The 18,482-nt window shown below is 47.1% G+C and overlaps 7 protein-coding genes across 7 annotated transcripts; 3 read left to right on the top strand and 4 right to left on the bottom strand.

Moving 5' to 3' along the window:
* Nucleotides 1-56: 56 nt before the first annotated feature.
* Nucleotides 57-1,236, top strand: GLAREA_04651 (NAD(P)-binding Rossmann-fold containing protein; the record flags this gene model as incomplete). The annotated part of the gene is made up of 3 exons (XM_008087028.1): nt 57-76; nt 141-346; nt 395-1,236. The coding sequence occupies 3 exons, from the start codon at nt 57-59 to the stop codon at nt 1,234-1,236; spliced, it is 1,068 nt and encodes a 355-aa protein (XP_008085219.1).
* A 608-nt stretch (nt 1,237-1,844) lies between these two features.
* On the top strand, nt 1,845-2,968 carry GLAREA_04650 (GroES-like protein; the record flags this gene model as incomplete). The annotated part of the gene is made up of 2 exons (XM_008087027.1): nt 1,845-1,985; nt 2,036-2,968. The coding sequence occupies 2 exons, from the start codon at nt 1,845-1,847 to the stop codon at nt 2,966-2,968; spliced, it is 1,074 nt and encodes a 357-aa protein (XP_008085218.1).
* A 588-nt stretch (nt 2,969-3,556) lies between these two features.
* Nucleotides 3,557-4,435, top strand: GLAREA_04649 (NAD(P)-binding Rossmann-fold containing protein; the record flags this gene model as incomplete). The annotated part of the gene is made up of 4 exons (XM_008087026.1): nt 3,557-3,611; nt 3,664-3,804; nt 3,856-4,046; nt 4,100-4,435. The coding sequence occupies 4 exons, from the start codon at nt 3,557-3,559 to the stop codon at nt 4,433-4,435; spliced, it is 723 nt and encodes a 240-aa protein (XP_008085217.1).
* Nucleotides 4,436-4,820: 385 nt separating this feature from the next.
* On the bottom strand, nt 4,821-5,713 carry GLAREA_04648 (uncharacterized protein; the record flags this gene model as incomplete). Its single annotated transcript, XM_008087025.1, has 4 exons — nt 4,821-4,869; nt 5,022-5,174; nt 5,238-5,344; nt 5,663-5,713. 4 exons carry the CDS (start codon nt 5,711-5,713, stop codon nt 4,821-4,823), a joined length of 360 nt encoding a protein of 119 aa, XP_008085216.1.
* Nucleotides 5,714-6,826: 1,113 nt separating this feature from the next.
* On the bottom strand, nt 6,827-9,597 carry GLAREA_04647 (HAD-like protein; the record flags this gene model as incomplete). The annotated part of the gene is made up of 4 exons (XM_008087024.1): nt 6,827-7,504; nt 7,556-7,766; nt 7,862-7,930; nt 7,994-9,597. 4 exons carry the CDS (start codon nt 9,595-9,597, stop codon nt 6,827-6,829), a joined length of 2,562 nt encoding a protein of 853 aa, XP_008085215.1.
* Nucleotides 9,598-11,107: 1,510 nt separating this feature from the next.
* On the bottom strand, nt 11,108-15,598 carry GLAREA_04646 (UDP-Glycosyltransferase/glycogen phosphorylase; the record flags this gene model as incomplete). The annotated part of the gene is made up of 5 exons (XM_008087023.1): nt 11,108-11,398; nt 11,447-14,224; nt 14,276-14,719; nt 14,767-14,864; nt 14,911-15,598. 5 exons carry the CDS (start codon nt 15,596-15,598, stop codon nt 11,108-11,110), a joined length of 4,299 nt encoding a protein of 1,432 aa, XP_008085214.1.
* Nucleotides 15,599-16,514: 916 nt separating this feature from the next.
* On the bottom strand, nt 16,515-18,127 carry GLAREA_04645 (WD40 repeat-like protein; the record flags this gene model as incomplete). The annotated part of the gene is made up of 2 exons (XM_008087022.1): nt 16,515-17,551; nt 17,602-18,127. 2 exons carry the CDS (start codon nt 18,125-18,127, stop codon nt 16,515-16,517), a joined length of 1,563 nt encoding a protein of 520 aa, XP_008085213.1.
* Between the last annotated feature and the right edge of the window lie 355 nt (nt 18,128-18,482).

The following is an 18,482-nucleotide window of genomic DNA, read 5'->3' as shown; positions in this document are numbered from 1 at the left end:
TCATAACCAAAAGGCATCAATCAAAATCAATATACATTTATTTTACATTAGCAATAATGGCACCAAAAATCTTTCTGTACGTACAACTTCCACTTCTAATTCGTATGTGGTATACGTAACTGACTCGTGACGCGTTGTAGAACAGGCGCAACCGGTTACCTTGGGGGAGATATTCTCTTCGCTTTGAATAAGGCGCATCCCGACTATGAAATTTCAGCACTGGTGAGGAACTCAGAAAAGGGAGCTCCAGTAGCAGCGGCTTTCCCAAAGACACGACTTGTATATGGGGGTCTTGACGATTCTCAGCTGATCGAGGACGAAGCTGCCAGAGCTGATATTGTAATTCGTAAGATATTCTCATCATGTACTATGTAATTGCTGACTCAATTTGTAGATACTGCGGATGCATCTGACCATAAAGGTGCTGCAGAAGCAATCGCAAGAGGAATTGCGAAAGGCCACTCGAAAGAGAACCCTGGTTTCTGGCTGCACATTTCAGGCACAGGAATCCTGACTTGGGATGATTCAAGAACGGAGACATACGGAGAGCCTCCATACACAAAACCTTACGATGATCTGGAAAGAGTGTCTGATCTCACCAATCTTCCTGATGATGCATTCCACCGCGATGTGGACAAGGTTGTCTTAGAAGCAGCATCAGATGTTGTCAAGACTGCTATTATCTGCCCTCCAACGATTTATGGAGAAGGAAGAGGACCAGGAAACAAGCGAAGCAGACAGGTTTATGTTCTTGTCGAGAGTACTCTTAAGAACGGACAAGCTCCACAGCTTGGAAGAGGTCTTACTGAGTGGGACAACGTTAATGTCCACGACCTATCAGATCTATTTGTCCTTGCAACTGAAGCTGCAGTAAAAAACAAGTCTGATGTGGATGACAAGCTATGGGGTAAAGAAGGATATTACCTTGCCGAGAACGGACATCATGTCTGGGGTGAGATTTCCAAATTGGTCGGAAAGACGGCATTCGAAAAAGGTTATATCAAGGAGAAGGAAGCTAAGGCAATGGACGTCGAAGAAGCCAAGAAAGTTGCCGGCTTTGAGGCGCTCTCCTGGGGTTTGAACTCAAAGGGTTTTGCTAAGAGAGCTAGGAAATACTTGGGTTGGAGTCCAAAGGGAACAAGTCTCGAGGAGGAGATTCCTAACATTGTTGAGGGCGAAGCTAAGAGACTTGGTATTAAAAAAGGACATGCTGAAATTGCGTCTGGCAAGGCATGATGGTCGTGTTAAGTGTTAAGTTTTAAAGCTGCTGGTTGAGGCAGAAAGCGATGGACAAATAGATGTATTTGTTCCTCGAACAGGCCTCCAAGCTCTTGCATGAATATCTCTCATTTATTGATGCAGTGAAATGGACCATCTCTCGGTAAATACATGGCCAAGTTGTGACCCTAACATGCAATCACAGGGCGTGAAAGGCGCCGTGTCAGCTCTCCTGATTGGGGATCAGCATGCCCCGCCTCCACTTTGACATCTCGATCTACCACCACATCACTTAACGAAGATTGGGAATCCTGAATCCATTTATTCAAGGCTTCTTGTTGGGACGAAGCTGCTGAAAAGCCTTCGATAATTTGCAATCTACCTTTGCAGCCATGTAGCGACGCCCTTCAAAGTCTTGAAGTAGGTAGGTGAATCGTTCATGAGGTTTCAATTCTCCGACGTGAGTGGGACAGACTTTAAGTCAACTGCTCTTATGAAGTACAAAGTATATAAGTGGTGCAAACATTTCCTCAACCAAGTTGAGTTTCCAACACAACAAACATTCCTCCAAAGCCCAAACAACATTCATCACACCAGCTGAAGTCAACCTCGCCATGAAGCTCAACATGGATTCTTCATTTGAAAATCCAGCGGTCTACCTCTCAGGGCCGGGTCAAGCCAGCATCAAGGAATCTCCGCTTCCAAATATTACAGATTCTCACTCTGTAATTCTCAAAATTGCCTATGTAGGCGTTTGCGGAAGCGATGTATACCTCAATCCCTTCTCGTCAATGAATCAATCAGCTAACCATTCCAGGTCCACTTCTGGAAACATGGCGGTATCATAAACAAAGTTTCTGAGGCCAATCCTTTGATTATGGGTCACGAGGCTTCCGGCGTCGTTCATTCCATTGGATCAGCAGTAACAACTCTGAAAGTAGGAGATCGAGTTGCCATCGAGCCCGGTCGTCCTTGTCGTCGTTGCAAACCATGTAAAGCGGGACGTTATAACCTCTGTCCTTCTATGAAGTTTGCAGCCGATCCACCAGATTCACACGGCACGTTAAGGAAGTTTTATGAGATTCCAGAGGATTTCTGTTATGTTCTTCCCCCGGATATGGGATTAGACGAAGGGGTGTTGGTGGAACCAACTGCTGTAGCGGTTCATGCTTGCAGACTTGCGGAAGTGAAAGTCGGCATAGATGTCGTCATCTTTGGAGCCGGGACAGTAGGATTACTCTGTGCAGCTGTTGCAAAGGCGATGGGTGCAAGAAAGGTTGTGAGTGTGGATGTTAATGAATCCCGTCTAGAGTTTGCTCGGGGTTTCGCTTCTACGGACACCTTCCTACCTGGAAGCGGGGATACGGCCGGAACTATTGCTACTCAGCTAAACACTGCTTATTTCACAAAGGGTGCAGATCTGGTTTTGGAAGCTACTGGTGTTGAATCTTGCATCGGTGCTGGTATTCAAGTTCTTAAGCGAGGTGGGACTTACGTCCAAGTCGGTCTTGGTAAACAAAGGATCCAGTTTCCGATTGTTAGTTTGAGTGAGAAAGAGATTAATATGAAAGGATGTTTTAGGTACAATGCTGGTGACTACGATCTGGCTTTGCATTTGCTTGGGGGAGGAAAAGTCAGGGTAAAGGATTTGATCACTTCGGTGAAAGTATTCGAGGATGTCACTGAGGCGTGGGAAACCACTGCTCGAGGAGAGGGAATAAAGACTCTTATCAGAGTTGGAGGTGTATAGGTATCATTACTTGCAGGACCTTGTAGTCAAATTATTAGTATGGAATTCGATTTCGGCTCTGGACAAGTCGATTCCAATATAAAGTACGAGTTTTATACATTGCGTTACAAGGGAGTTTAGAAGTCAAAGTTTCCACCTCCGTTTCATTTCCATCAACTGCAATCATGAGCCATCAAATCATCTAGAGATCGACAGCACTAACGCACAACATACCCGCGAATCCCGCCCGATACATGGCCCGCTTGATGCAATGCAACCCTTTGTCGTACCCCTCTTCACAACCACAACTTCAGAAGCCTTTCCCTCTGGGTAACCCGTTGACATCGACGTTATATAATGCCACTTAGCTCCCACCCAATATCCCAATAGATTTAAGACATTAAACGAGAAAGTGAACATACCAAAACATATCGAAATGGAAAACCCAAGGCCGCCTCCCCTCGCTACAGCCCAACTATTCTCTCTCCAAAACAGAACAATTTTAAGTATAATTATTTGAGCTCTCTCTCAAGTAGTAAACGTCAAACCTAATAATTTGTAGTAACAGGCGGACTTGGAGCCATCGGGACATCAATCACACAAGCGATAATGGAATCGGGAGGAGACGTAATATGTATCGATCTCCCTACTGAACCGAACACTGGTACTTCGCCCACGATCTTCAAAGATAAACGTGATCTGATATTCAGGTATAGATATATTTGTCGAAATCTCAAAAACCACAGGCCAAAAATGGAGTTACCACAGTCTAGACGTCACCGACAGCATCGCCGTCCAAAAAACAATCGACGATGAAATATCTAACCTCCGTCCCTCTCACCCTCTTCGTGGCGTCGGTACATCCCTCTCTCACCCTCTTCAATTTTCGAAAGCCTAACACCCCACAGTAACAACAGCAGGTATATCCGGCGGCGCACCCGCAGAAACATATCCCCTCGACAAATTCAAGCAAATCCTAGACATAAACGTGCTAGGGACATTTAATGTCGTACAGGCGGTAGGGAGATACATGTTAGAGAATAAATTAGGGGGAAGTGTAGTTATGATTGCTAGTATGAGTGGGAGTGTGGCTAATAAGGTGAGATCCCAATTCTTCGTGAGGTGAGGTATAACATGTTAACTGAGTTTCAGGGCGTCAAAACCGCAGCCTATAACACCTCTAAATCAGCAATTCTACAACTAGCTCGTTCTCTGGCCGCTGAATGGGGGAATCCTTCACCAAGCACAACCTCTCCCGCGCCACCTATCCGTGTCAATTCGCTCTCCCCAGGGTACATCCACACAGCTCTCAGCGAAGAATCCATGAACCATCCGGAAACCCGCGAGGTTTGGTTGTCCGGTAGCATGCTTGGGAGATTCTCATGGGCAGAGGAGTATCGTGGTCCTGTGCTCTTCTTATTGGGAGAGGCAAGTAGATTTATGACGGGCGCGGATTTGAGAGTTGATGGGGGTCATTGTGCTTGGTGATGTTTGGAGACGAGTTTGTGTCTGATATGTTTGGTATGAGGATAGAATAATAATATGGAAAACTAAACTGTGACAGGGCATCCGGAAGTTTAGTCGTGAGTGACCGTCGTGATGTCTGGTACCTCGATATGTAGAAGACTCGCCGGGGCTGTGAGAAGACCAGATGAAGAAGTGCATGCTGTTCCGTTGATCACCTCAGAGAGACCTTGAGATTTGAAGGGTAGGAATTTAACACAAGAAAGAAAAACAATTGATTGATTCTGGATGAGTGACCTCACCAATACTTCGATTGGCAATATATGTACAGCCCTTTCCTTCCCCCGCAGTCCAGTATTTCACCCAAAGCCCAGCTTGCGACTACATCACCATCTCCCTGCCCACGTATCTATTTCGTGACATTTTGTGGTGTAACAGCGAACGTTGGTCGTACATATCTATACAATACAAATTAGCATCAGGACGTCAAATATAGTACCAATAAACCCTCTAATCTCAATCATAGGCCTTTCTGACCCAATCCGCCAACATCCAATATACACCATCCACCATCCACGAATGCCCCAGCAGGACAGTGAAGAGTACACACCGATCAGAATTATAAGCACTAGTCTTGCTCCCCAACAACTTCTGCTCCCTCTCCAAATCCGCATAATGTCTCCTCGCCAAATCACGGTCTTCTTCCGCGGTCAACATTGGAATCAGGTAGATTCTCGACCACATCTTTTCGCGCGCGAGCTCGCTATTTCCAGGTTAGTTAGTCAGACACAACCAGCAGAAGTCCTGCGAGGACGTGGAATCGTACTTGTGCTCTCTAATTCCCTTTCCAAGTTTCCAGAATCCGAATGTCATGATACCGGCGACGCCAAAGAGGAGATATGCTGGTCTAAACCCGCGGGCGGGAAGATTTCTCTGTTTGCGGAGGCTTGTTAGCTTTGCATTCTCTCGACCCTGCCTTAAATCTAGAATAAAGCTGCGTCGTGTGCCGTGGGTAATTGGGATCGAGATGGTGTCGTCGTCGCATGGATTATCTTAAGGCTCCGAATTCCAATTGACCACACATCGCCCTTTTTCGCGTCCTCAAAACTCTTGCCCCAAAGTTTACAGTCTCCGTCCGCTTCTTGTCCCTCCCAGTCTCTCTCAGCCTCCTCTTCAATAGCCTCCGGTCGCATCCCCTCATTGTGTTTCCACTCCAGCCGCGCGATTCTAGTAGAGGAAACTCTCACGTACCTTATACTGAACGGGCCCATAGCCGCCAGAAGGAGGTAAATCTTGCGCCATCTTTTCAAATCGTGTAGGGTGGTCAATTGGTGGTTATGTTTGTCCCTCCGTGTTCTAAACGTAGTTGCACGAGCTTGGGGTTGAAGGCGGTGAGTACAGATGTCAGAGTCTAACTTGGTACGGTCATTTTGCCAATGCAGGTTGGCTCGCAGAGGACAAAATAACGGCAGTCGAAACACGATATTGATTCGATTATGTTGACGAAATATCGTTATTTAGTGGATTGACCTAGGCCAATATTACATATTTAGTCAATTATTTTGAGTAAATAAGATTTTTTAAGCTTACTCGAAGTCGACACATCCAGTCTAAGATTAGTGGACAGGTGACTGACATCTATTCCGTCCTCCGCGATATGGGTCAAGAATACTTAGTGTTAGGCGCGTCTAGGGTAGTCCTACTTCTTTAGTATTTATAGTCTAGCTTTAGTAGGTAGGGGACACATATCTCTCGTTAGATAAGATAAGTAGTAGTCGAAGTACGATTTACTTAGAGTAGTTAGTACAATTGAGAATTATTTTTAATTATTTTATGTAAATGTAATATTCTTTAATTCTATTTAAGATAAAGTTGTTATTTAAGCTAGTATATATACTTTACGTTTATAGAACAGTGAGGTGGTTCTGCCATCTATCTTGTCCACTACGAGGTTGGCCTAAAGTTTTACGGTATTTGCTTTCTCCAAGGTCTCGAGAATTGCAGATAGACTTGTATATCACATCGATGAATTATTAGAAGCATTAAATACACGATCAGGAGGGCACACCGTAAAGTATCAAAATGCTCTTCTTTATATTCTCCACCACCAGATTCCCAACGCCAAAGCTATGCAAAGCCGCTCCAATACCAAACCAAACCCCTCCCATGTCACCTTCCAAACGACATCATGTAGAAAACACATTTCAAATCTGGAAACCTGTCAAATGAATTCCAAAAACCCCGTCGCGCCTTTCCCATGCCGGAGTGGATATAGCAAGGGGAATATGCAAGCAAGAATAAATGCATCTAATCTTTCCACCCATCTTGGCCTCCAAACCACCGAAATCGCATCGCTAAAGAATAGGAGAAGAGCAGAGGAAGGACTCTTATGAATAGGTTAGAGTCAGAAGGAGGTCAGCCACCACCACCGGCTTCTCCATTAGCCCTTTCCTCTGCCTCTTCTTCAGCTTCCCCTCGTTCTAACTCTTCCATTAATTCCCTTTCAAGATCATCGTCGAAATCTTCATCATCGCCGTCATCTCCGTTTTCCTGATTTGAGCTCTTGTTAAGCTCTCCGTCGACCGTGTCGCCTGGTGTAGGGAGACTACTTGCTTCGCTGTTTGGTGTCTTGACCGTCTTGAGCCCAGTGGTACGATTGTTAGCTATACGTTGCTTCTTAGCCAACGTGCTTTCCTCATCGCTATCTTCTTCCTCACCGTCTTGATTTGAGGAATATTTGCGTTTATCTCCTGTTTTGGCACTTCGTTGACTGCTATTGCTAGTCTCGCTACCCGTTTCACTGACGTTGTCAGAATCCGACTCGCCGTCCATAAATTCAGCGAGCTCATCATCAACTCCTCCCCAATCGAAAGTTTGTAGGTTGTCTACAGGAGATTTTCCTTCCTCGTATTCTTCGGGCATGACGTTCTCTAGATCTGTCATCTCCTCTTGGCTAGCAGGTATACTGGCAGTCTCTTCGTCACTTCCACTCTCTTCATCCATTTCACTGTCATCAGTGTCATGAGGCTCCGATGGTGGACTTGATCCAGGTTCATTTGGTCCCCGATTACGATCGGCATCAGAAACATGTACCTATCAGAAATTAGGAAACGGTCATCACAGTCACCACATCACCGCACTCACAAGGTAGGGCTCCTCGTCCTCTTTTTGCCATTTGCTCATGGAATTCAAGAGCCATTGCTGATTGACGATCTTGATCTTTTCGCGCCTCGCAGCTTGCTTTACTTTTGTCGTACGAGTACGGCTTGTTGAGGCGACCAAATGTGTAACTTTACTGGAAACCTTCGTGTGGAGTATAGCCCCGAAGCTTATGGCTTGCAATGCGATTTCAGACCTGCCACCAAAGATGTAAGTAAAAGTTTCAATAGTGTCCTCCCATAGACTGGCATCGCATAGACGTCAAGGAATAGAAAGCATGGCAGAACATACCTCATCAAATCAACTCCCAATGGCACCAGACCAGACATGACAATCACGCAGCCCTCCAAAGTACGGGACCTATCAAATTTAGTAAGCGGGAACCAAAAACGGAGACCAGAGCGGGCCGGCACGCGAACTTACTTTATTCGTGGCATCACTTTTGCAACATCAGGAACAATTGCTAGATCTGCAGCATGGTCCTTCATTGTAACTTTTTTCGCATGTCCAGGTTTGAGTTGCGCGACTCGACCACCTTGAGCATTGATTAACGCGCTATCGTACTCGTCATAAAAGCTCTTGTGTACTAGTGCAAGATGCTTTTCCAAGTACGTAAGCTCAACATCGTCGTCCTTCAGCAGGTTGTGCTTCGGATGGGGATGTTCTGTAGGTACACCATCAACCTCCTCTTTTGCACCTTGTTCCTCAGCTGCCTCTTCTTTCTCCAGTTGCTCCTGCATGTGTAGTAGTGGGCGATCTGTCAGCTGTTTTTCCAAGAATATCTTCTGCTCGGCGGTTTGCTCTTCCAGTAACGCTTGGTCGCCGCTCATGCGTACGAGCTGCTCCAATGCGCCTACACGAGCACCCAATACAGGGGTAGCTACTTCGCTATTGCCTTCCGAGTCTTTCTTGACCGCCTCTGGGGATCCTGCCAATGTTTCATCCGTCGTTGTCTCTGTTGACAGCTCTAGATCTATGGCTTTCGCAAGCTTCTTTTTTGGCGTTTCAGTAAGTTTAGGCAGCTCCTCCCTTTTCGGCAGAAAACTAGAGTTGATATCTCCAATCCCAAGAAAGAAATCGTAGGGGTGCACTTTGATCAAGTTTGATCGGTTCTTTGGCCAGACATCCGATCGATCATCAATTATCACCACCATTCTCTGGTCAACAGGAAATAGTCTTTGGAGACTTTTTTGTGTAATGTTGCCGTTCTCATCTCGACTAATGATCCGATCGCCAAATAGTCGTTTCTCTGGGTCGACAATCTTGGCGATGTTTAACGCGTACGCCCGAGTCCCCATTGTATAGACGTGCAGTTCGTACATCTCGGCGATTTTATCCAAAAATCCCCTCAATCCCGGGCGCATTTTAATATAATAGTTGCAGCCAGATGCTACACCCCGGGACCCATCGTCTTGTAACTGAAAGGACCTTACATCTTTGACTGCCTCATAATTCGGCGAGTTTTTGTCGGCCTGCCATTCCCCTACCGTCGGCTCAATGCAGGCATGTATGATGGTCTGATCTAAATCTACCACTAAGGATAGTTTGCGGTGCTTTAATAGTCGTCGTTGTAGTTCCTCCTCGGCTTTCGAAGCTTCGTCCTGGCTGACTTTCAGCGCAGTTTGATCGTGGATCATATTGATTTTCGCGCGATCGGTGTCTTTGGTTGAGCTGGACCAGGACGTTTCCGTCATATCTTTACCGCACATGCCACAAAGGCCATGGAACTGTACAGAATGTGGACAGTCCTCCTCGACGTCAACGAACGGGATACTCGAATGAATGGTCATGCCCTCCTTGATCTTCCATCGGGAGATTTTTCCGTCCACAGGACTATCCCAGTCCGTGATTGTTGTGACATCCTCCTTCCATGTCTCGCCGAATGGATCGCCCACCTCCTTCTGCCATGTGTAGCTGTACTGCAGAATGCTCGTTTCCTTCCGAACCGCCTCGCCATTCTTCTTCAGCAGTTTCGTTATTGTTATTGGGTACCTCAGGTGAGTTCCCAGGCTTAAAAGCTTTCCCATCGTTGTAACCTCCTTCGAGCTATCGCGCTATTGTGCTCATGCGGGTTTTGCTATTTCGAGATCTACAAGGGGTCGCGTCAGCCAGATATCCATCTAAAACTCAACCAGGACCTTGGGAAGGACGTGAGGGTGCTGCGCGCATCTTCTTTGCAACACTGTGACTAGGTTGCCTCCAGCTGCGGCGGGCAGACACGGCGCAAGCTTCAACATTACACAGTACGGCAATTACAAGCAGCTGGAAGACGTACAATCTCAACTCGAGCTTCAGAAAAGCCGGCATAGACGTCGCGTGGGGTACAGCGTTGTAGAACCAGTGCATCTGAACCTCGCTCTCCTTCCCGAGTATCCCTGCTTGCGCGAAGTAATCACCTTTGATATGGGGGTCGCGAGGATGCGAGTTAGCAAATGAATGTGTAAATTCTGCTGGTGCGAGGTCACGGCGCGTTGAGGCGATGTTTGCTTCTTTTCGTGATGCAAGCCAGGGGATCGGAGAATGGTGTGAAGCAAATAATATTCCGAACAGGTACAAGTATTGTCTCGAGGTAGATGTGGAGTGGTGATGTGCAGCCTAGAAAACGAGGCAGCAAGCGTCTGGCTGGGTGACTGGGTGACGTTTTTGGCGGCTCTGTTTAGACGGGAGCTTCTGGCGGGCTTTTCCTTTGCGACCAGGCGAAGGAAGAGGCCTCTTTAAGTACGACAACCCCAGTTCATTGCTTGCGCCATCCCATTGGCGCTTCAAGCGGCCACGCATGCATGCGGGTAGGGATCCATGGCGGGCTCACGTGATCGACTTCCGTTTTCAGCTTGAAACATTTGGGGAATGTGGACAAGCGGACTATTGACACAACAATATCTAGATAGTATTGTATGCTACAGCACTACTCCATGCTATCTATGGCCTCTTATACTCCGGTAGTCGAACACGTGCAAGGCGAGTTTCATGAAGATTGTCTTAAGGTCATCATCGTCCAGCCCCTGAGCCAGTCAGTGAGTCGTGATTTCGTGATACGCTGACGTGGGAAGCAAACATAATATATTCTCTGTTTCTATATATTGATGGAAGCTGACGACGACCGGCTGCTGCACATGGCTTCCACTCTCCAAACCGCGCAAGCGGAGTGGTACAAAGAAGGTGTAACAACCCCAGAGTAGGACAGAAACCGGTGGTGGCGCTGATCACGGCAGTCAAAATGCATCATAATTAGCCGGTGTCTGCTTGCAACGACGCCTTCTGATTGAAACGGCTTTCGATTGAGTCTAATACGTACAAGTCTATAGTTCTATTCTTGATATAAAATAACCTGTCTACCTCTCATTAATTATCAACCTCGACCGTCTCGCTTACCAGAAATGTCGCCAGTCCGTCTTCATGAACACAAATTACCAGGTATCATTATATCGTCCCATCCATGAATTGCATCCCAAATCTCCTCATATACAAATTATCTTGAAAAATGATCCACAAAGTTGCAGAAGCCCTTAACACCATCGCTGTGTCTAATACAAATGTTCAAGTCGATGTACTCTCCATCATAATTTCTGTATCTGTTTTACTCCCAGACTCATCGGACCCGGCAAGGCCCTCGTTCTTGCGGTTCAATGTTCCCAGTTGGGCCACACTATCCCAGTTGTGTATTCGCTTTACCAGCTCAGGATCATTCTCGTCGCCAATAAATGTCCAGCTCTCCTCTGAATCTTCAATGTTGTCGTCGGACGGTTTGCCTTTGCGGCTCTTGATCAACGACTTTGCGTATTCCATGTCCCGATAAATAGATTGAATAGCGGTGTTCACTCCGTTTTCCTGAGCCTGTTAGTATAGATCATTTACGTCATGGGTTCATGATCATACCGATCTAATTGTCTCACCCAGTACTCGGGCTTTGATGATCATTCGTTCGCTATTTGTTGCCTCCCAGAGAGCACGAGCGAATACACTGACGTTAATCTTCTTGACCGCAATACCAACACCCATATCTTCGACGCGTGAGCCGAAGAAATATTGGTCTCCGAAGAAAGGTCGAATAATTGTTGGAATGCCAGCCCTCAAACTAGCACCTGTGGTGCCTGCCCCTCCATGATGTACGGCAGCATCAATTTGTGAGAAGAGCCAATCGTGAGGCACTTGCTTGATCGGGTAGATCTCTACGGGCAATTTGACTTCGATTTTATTAGCGTCTTTCTTCTCCAACCGATCAGACCAGCCCTTGGAAAGGATACATCGAACATCTGCTTTGACAACAGAATCAACCACAGTTCTGGTTAGAGCTGCAGAATCCTGAACTACAATGGATCCAAAACCAATGTAGACCAGCTTCTTCCCGTCACTGCGGGCTTTAGCAATGAAATCCATCAAGTCCTTGTCTGGCTGGAAATCTTGACCACCCTCGTCGAGAAACCAATAACCTGTCACTCGAATCCAGTCACTAAAGTCGAGTGGTGGAGGTACCACTGAAGGACTAAAGTTATACAAGAAAGGTACTTTGTTCGGTTGCATTTTTTCCAAGCTGGTGGACTGCAACCCGAGTTCGTTCTTTCTCCATCTGTTGACCTGCCCAGCGATGGACTTCCAGAAGACATTGTCAAACATAACATAAGTCATGTAGTTGTAACTTCCGCCCAATTTATATTCCGGCACAGCGAACGCATGAGGGTATGCTCGAGTCCTGGTCCAGGGCATTGTGAACGCGCGGAAGTACGGAATTTCAAGCGCTTCTGCTATGTGAATTCCGGCCATGGCACTAGGGCTTTCAATCAAAACATCCGACCCTTGGCAAGCCTTCCATGAAGTTGACAGTAAGCCGTCAATCCAGCCTCGGAATTTACTGGAAGCCTCCCGCAGAAAGGAGTATGTGAACATTCCGTATTCGACACAAATTCTCATTAACTCCGCAGGATCGCCAGCAACAGGCTCAAATGCGATCCCGTGACTTTCCACCCAGTCTTTGAACTCGATATGAGTCGCGATTTTCGGCTTGTGACCCTCAGCCATCAGACCCTTACAAAGAGCAATGTAAGGCTGTACATCACCGCGGGATCCGATTGTTAGACAGGTAATGCGAAGCGACTCGGTTGGTTTGAAGTTAAGAATCGATGCTCGCGGATCATCAAACATTATCGGTGGCGCCTCGCTTTTGGATTCTTCAGCAGACTGCGGCAGCTTCAACTCGTGACTAGGGTTCTCCTCAAGTCGCGCCTTTTGTAAGGCTTTGTGTTCGGCGCTGGCGTTTTGCGCACTCTCCTTCTCTTCCATCGATAATAGTCCAGATTCCTGCAAAAACTTCATGCCTTCCAGATTCTGAAGTAATGTGATTGCGCAGTCATCCCGAATATCCGGCTGACTGAACTCGAAAAAGATTTCCTCGTGACCTCTGATGACCACAACTAGTCCCGAATATCCAAAACGAAATCCCTTCTCCTTATCTACGTTCTCAATGTCCTTCAACGGCAGGATCAATTTGGTCCGGGTACCAGGTAGGAGACTTCGGAAACAGAAGGATCGATCGCTGATGTATATCTTACCGTACAAAGGTAAAACGCGATGGAGGTATCCGAAATATGCTGCCTGTAGTTTTTCGGTCTCGGGTAGGGCGAAATGGTCACGAAATCTATCGCCAGATATTGCAGCCTGCTCATCGTTCCCTTCCACGTGCGGCTCCCCATCCGCTATAAGACCCTCTGGTTCGTCGTAATGTTTCTTTCCTCCTTTCCACATCCCAGAAACCTTCTCGACGTAGCCCATGGATTCCGTTGCGAGAAGTGTGCTCATCCGCTTTGAATGTCTGTTGAGGTAACCGGCGAAGCCAGCTGCACGTTGGAGCGGATATGCACCAGCCTTGACCAAGTTTTGTAGTGATGGTCCTGACGCGTTCTGGTCAGACTGTTGGCTGGACGGGCCAATTAATGAACCCGTCGTTAGGGCGTGTTCTGGACGCGGCCTTCTATTCATCGTATTGCTGCGAGTTGGTGAATGCGTTAATGGCACCTTCCGTTGTGAATCAACATCGCGGCGCTGTGAAGCCGATGAAGAACGCTGAATGGTTGGTGACAGAAAGACGTCGCTTCCTCTAAGTATCTGACTAGCGGATGCCTGTGTGTCGTCGCTCGCTGAAGGTATTGCTGCTGAGGACCCATGTTCCTCTAGCGAATGAACATAAGAATCAGACGATCCTTGCTTTTCAGAAGGTAAGCGATTTCGACTGAAACTCCGTCTACTTGCACTCATACTACGCCTTCCCCCAGAGTCCATAGTCATCCTGCTCAAATCAACACTCCTGCGACCAAATTTGGTTAGATCCATGCTTCGTCGATATGCATCTGAGCTCGCTCTACTAATATCTACACTTGCTCTAGGGCTTTGCACTACACCTATTGGCGATAGTGTTGCCCGAACACTCTCCTCTAAGACAGGTGTCTCTGGTGGTATCGCAAGGGTCATGGAAGGGCGGCCCTCTCTCAGTAGATTCGCCGAGGATCTTCGAGACGTACTGCCTCTCGGGCTTGCTCTTTCATCTTTTGGCAAGGCCGGACTCAATAGGTCTTCTGGTATCTGTTTTGCAGTTGTGTCTTCAACTAATATACGTAGCACATTTAAAGCCTCTTTACCGAAACTGAAAAAGGAGAAGAAGTACTTCGGAAATGTTAGCGAGCATCCCCATCTTCAAGTTAAGAATATGCTCACTTCATCAATCGCGAATGTCTCGTCATTATCGATCACTCTGATTTTGCAAGTATCAGCAAAGTCGACGATTTGGCTGTCTTCAATATCCATGATGTTCTCGATCGGAAGCGATATTTTAACACTGTCTCCATCGTTATGAGAACGGAATATAATCTTCTGTAACGACTTCACCCATTCTTTAGCACTTGGAATGCTGTCAGCCTTGAAATTGAAGACCCTTTGATGGGTGACCACGGTGAAGTGTGCTGCGTCCTTCCCACTTGACTTGTCTGCCACATTTGCGGTAATGCCGTATCGTAAGTCTATGTTGCCAGCTGGGAAATATAGCTCTGAAGGATCCGAGTAATATGAAAGAACATCGCCTTTTAGCCGGAACCAATACCTATTGTATTTAGGATTTCGTTTTCCGGATTTCGAAAGATATCCGGATTTCACAACTTCGTTCTACTAGCATGTCAGCTAGGCTCGCAATGATTGGACATGATACTGACGGATTTTTTAGGCAAATATGCGTAAAAGCATATATGCTTTGTTGTAATGTACATATAACCTTGAAGTAGGACGCTCTTCAGAAGCCAACAGGGGTATTCTGCAGATGATTAGCACTGAGAGTATCTTGGGCAAATCCTAAATACCTTCTATAACATCTTCAGGCTTGTCAAAATTGAATATTTCCATTAATCTTTTGGCAAGACTACTAGATCGAACCTGACCGTTGTCTTCCCCCTCGGTATCAGATCTTGGCATATCGAAGCTCGGCCGCATAGAAAGTTCTGCCTTTGCATTCAACATTCGACTCATCACTGGTGCATCTCTCGATGCCGTTCGAGGCAGCTGTATACTAGGCGTGACAAGGTCGGAAGGAGACTCGTGAGCCGGAGAACTCGGACTATGCGGAGAGGATGACTTGATCTTCGACTTTGACTTTGTCCCAAGCCGTGGAAGCGACCGTAGAAGCCTGTTCTCCGAGAACTTTCTCCTATGTTTGTCTGGCTTCGCGGTCTTGTCCTGCCGGGTCTTTTCCACATGGAGATTGGAACCAGTGGATTCCTGTGAAGGCTGTTCGGTCGAGTCTTCCTCCTCATCACTCGACTGCGTATCAAATCTGGCATTGAAATCGACCTGGGAGCCAGCAGCAGCTATCATGCCAAAGACTGACTGGTTCATGTAGGCATTACCGCCGGCGAGCGTGGTATGGTCCTCCTCCGCATCGTCGCCGTCTCGAAACCGTTCTGGGATCTCCATAGTGACTTGATGGCCTTCCTTCCTCTTCTTGGTCAACTTCCGCGTCACCCTTTTCTTATTATCTCCTTCCGACGCCATCGTGGGACGCAGTAGCTCTGACGCAGAAAGCTCGTGCGGTGGTGTGCCGTGCTGGCTGGGAAGGTTTCGGTCTCGCTGCTGGGTCACTCGTCACTCGTCACATTCGCGGCGGATCGTTATCGATTCGATAAGAGGTATTTTTCCGAAGAACAAAAGGAGACCGAGTGGTGAGCGTCACATGCTCTATTTTTGGTCTGTTTAGGGCGGATACTTTTCGTCGAGTCAGGACTCAAGGCAAGGACAGGAAGCACATGTTTTTATATGAAGCGAAGGACAATCAGGTGTTGATGTTGTTCTTGCTCTGGACGGTCAGGAAGTGCTCCGCCGTGGAGCTGGGGTCGCTATCCCCGGGTTGTCTAAGGGTTCCCGCATGAAGGCTCCCTCCTAACCCCACTGTTCAGCCTACCGCCTACTGTAGAGGCGAGGAACCTGAAATGCTCCGACTATCAGTGACTGTATCACTCATCAAATCTACCTACCTTAGGTACCTAGCAAGCTGGTTATGGTTCGGAGTCATTGTCATTATCTTATCGATCATTAAGCTCCCCAATAGTCATACAAAAAGACCGTAGGCTGCGGTTGGTCACTGAGATATCGCTAACCACATTGAGGCGGTTAACGAGTAAAGTAAGAGAATAAGCTTATACATTATTATTTCCCTGTCGTGTCTAACAAGCTCAACCTATCTGATAGACTTCGCACATGAGACATGCTTGACAACATGCTTATGCCCTTTTACTTCATAATGCGCTTGTCTGCCTAGACATAAGTTGCGAGCGCAGATTCCTCTACCCAGCCATAATTGTACACAAAATCAAAAAGACCATTTCCAGGTATCAACACACCCCTTGTCCAACACCAACACCAAACCTCCCATCGACCAGTACTCCTTCTCAAACATGCTTAAACACGATCTTTACATCCAAAGGCACAATTTGCCGCTGGCCGTTCCGCCGGCCACCCAATCTTTATTTGGATGAAAGTGAGCAACGGCCGGCACTGCAGTGATGCCATCGCCACCAAGTTGCGCAAGCTGCTCTCCGTCTGCGCTGTACACATCCACGAATCGGTTCATGTTTCCAATAACGAATTTCTGGATTCCATCTTCGGGTCTGGCTTGCCACTGCGGCTTCAGGATCGTCACCCAGCGTCCAGTCTGGTTGTTGTGTTTGATGGTAGCTGTTGGCTTCATGTCCTTCTCGTCTATTTCATGGCCTATTTTCCAGGATCCGGCATCTAGGAAAGAATGGACCTTTATCGTGTCGTCGTATGAAGATGTTGCCACATGCCCTGCTGCGGACCATGAAGCGTGAGAGATAGACAGACGTGATTCGTGCTCCCCTACCAAGCTGGGTGCTTTAGACTCCCCTTCTCCTTTAATGCTTCTCAAATCCCAAATTTTTACAGTTCGATCCAAGGATGCGGTAGCCACCAGATGTGGATTCAGCGGATGTATCGAAAAGCCACCAATTTTCTTATCTGACAGTGTCCATATTTCAGTTTCCGATTTCGTTCTCATATCATGGCGGCCAAATGAGCCGTCTAAGCTTGAGAATAATAGAATGTTTGGATCGGACGAGGGAATAGCAATGCTTGATATTGGCAGATCTTCATCCATAGAATCTGGCGCAAACGCTTCTACTGCTACCCCTTTCTGGAGATCAAACTTGCGCACCGACGAGTCGTAAGAAGAAGAGTATAGCGCATTGCCGTCGTCTGGGAAGACAAAAGAGGTGATAGTCCTCGTGTGCAACTTCAGCGCAGTAATCGCTGGCTCTGGGGTCTCCGGGTCTTCTTCTTCATCATCATTATCTCCAGCGGTTACTTCTGGCGGTGTCTGTGAAGCATCAAATATGCCCATGTTTCCCATCTTATCTCCAGCAAATATCAATGGCTTGTCAGGCGACGGGTGGAAGCCCATAGAGTATATTCGTTCAGGCGTAATCTTGATTTCTTCGGTCTACTATTAGCTTGCGTTGGCCGGAACATCGAACAGCACTCACGATTTGGCTCGTAGCCCTCATATAACTCGAGGCCACTCATCTTTTCTCTTAAGGCTTTCAAGTCCTCATCGGTCGTTTCTTTAACGTCGTCCTCGTCGAATGTCCTCACATACGGCTGTGCGCCTCTCATGACCCCGGACAAGAAATTCTCGTCCTTATTAAACTTCTTTCCTTCCACTGTCATATCACTAAACGTCAAGTCTCCAGTGACGCGCTGCTTCTTCGCCTTGGCCTGTTCCTTCGCAAACTCATGTTCCACTTCGGCTTTTCGTTTTGCAGTCTCGCTATCCGCCTCAACTCCAGCTAATCGAGAACTTGTCCTTGTAGGTATAGGTGTTTCCCTCTTGATTGGCGTAGCACGTTTCCTCGGTGTCGCGGTCTTTTTCGTTTTCGCTACTGGCTTGGGTGCCATCTTTTCCGCAGTAGTACTCAGATCTTTGATCATGGCTTGATTTGCTGCGATATTCTCGAGCCGCTTCCGCTCGAAGGCGCTCATCTCAGTCGCTTCATTTTTAATACGCGCCATGATTGAGTATTCTTGACTTTACAGCGCGCAAGTTGGGCATATACTTCTTGAGATGTTGTGTAGAAGCAGTCTTGAGGTCATTTACGCGAACCTCACGCGAAGTAACGGGATTCTGAAGAACGCGACCCTTGCTTGCTTAATTAACTAACCACTAACCTTAGCCATGGCTTCCGAGGTCTGTGCCAGTCCTGCTGGGGGTGCGGTACTGTTTCGTTTGCCGCTTTCTCGCCGTGCGCTTCAAAACTTTCTATTCTTCCACCAGAACAACAGAATTCCCGCATTCTAGAATTCCATGCTCTTCAATCTGCATGTAACGCCAATTCTGTCTTTGGTAGCAGTAGTCTCGTCTGGCAAG

Source organism: Glarea lozoyensis (assembly GCF_000409485.1).
Source record: "Glarea lozoyensis ATCC 20868 chromosome Unknown GLAREA5, whole genome shotgun sequence".
In the NCBI taxonomy this organism is placed as follows: domain Eukaryota; kingdom Fungi; phylum Ascomycota; class Leotiomycetes; order Helotiales; family Helotiaceae; genus Glarea; species Glarea lozoyensis.
Note: the sequence above shows the minus strand (reverse complement) of the source record. Positions and strands in the feature narration are given on the sequence as shown.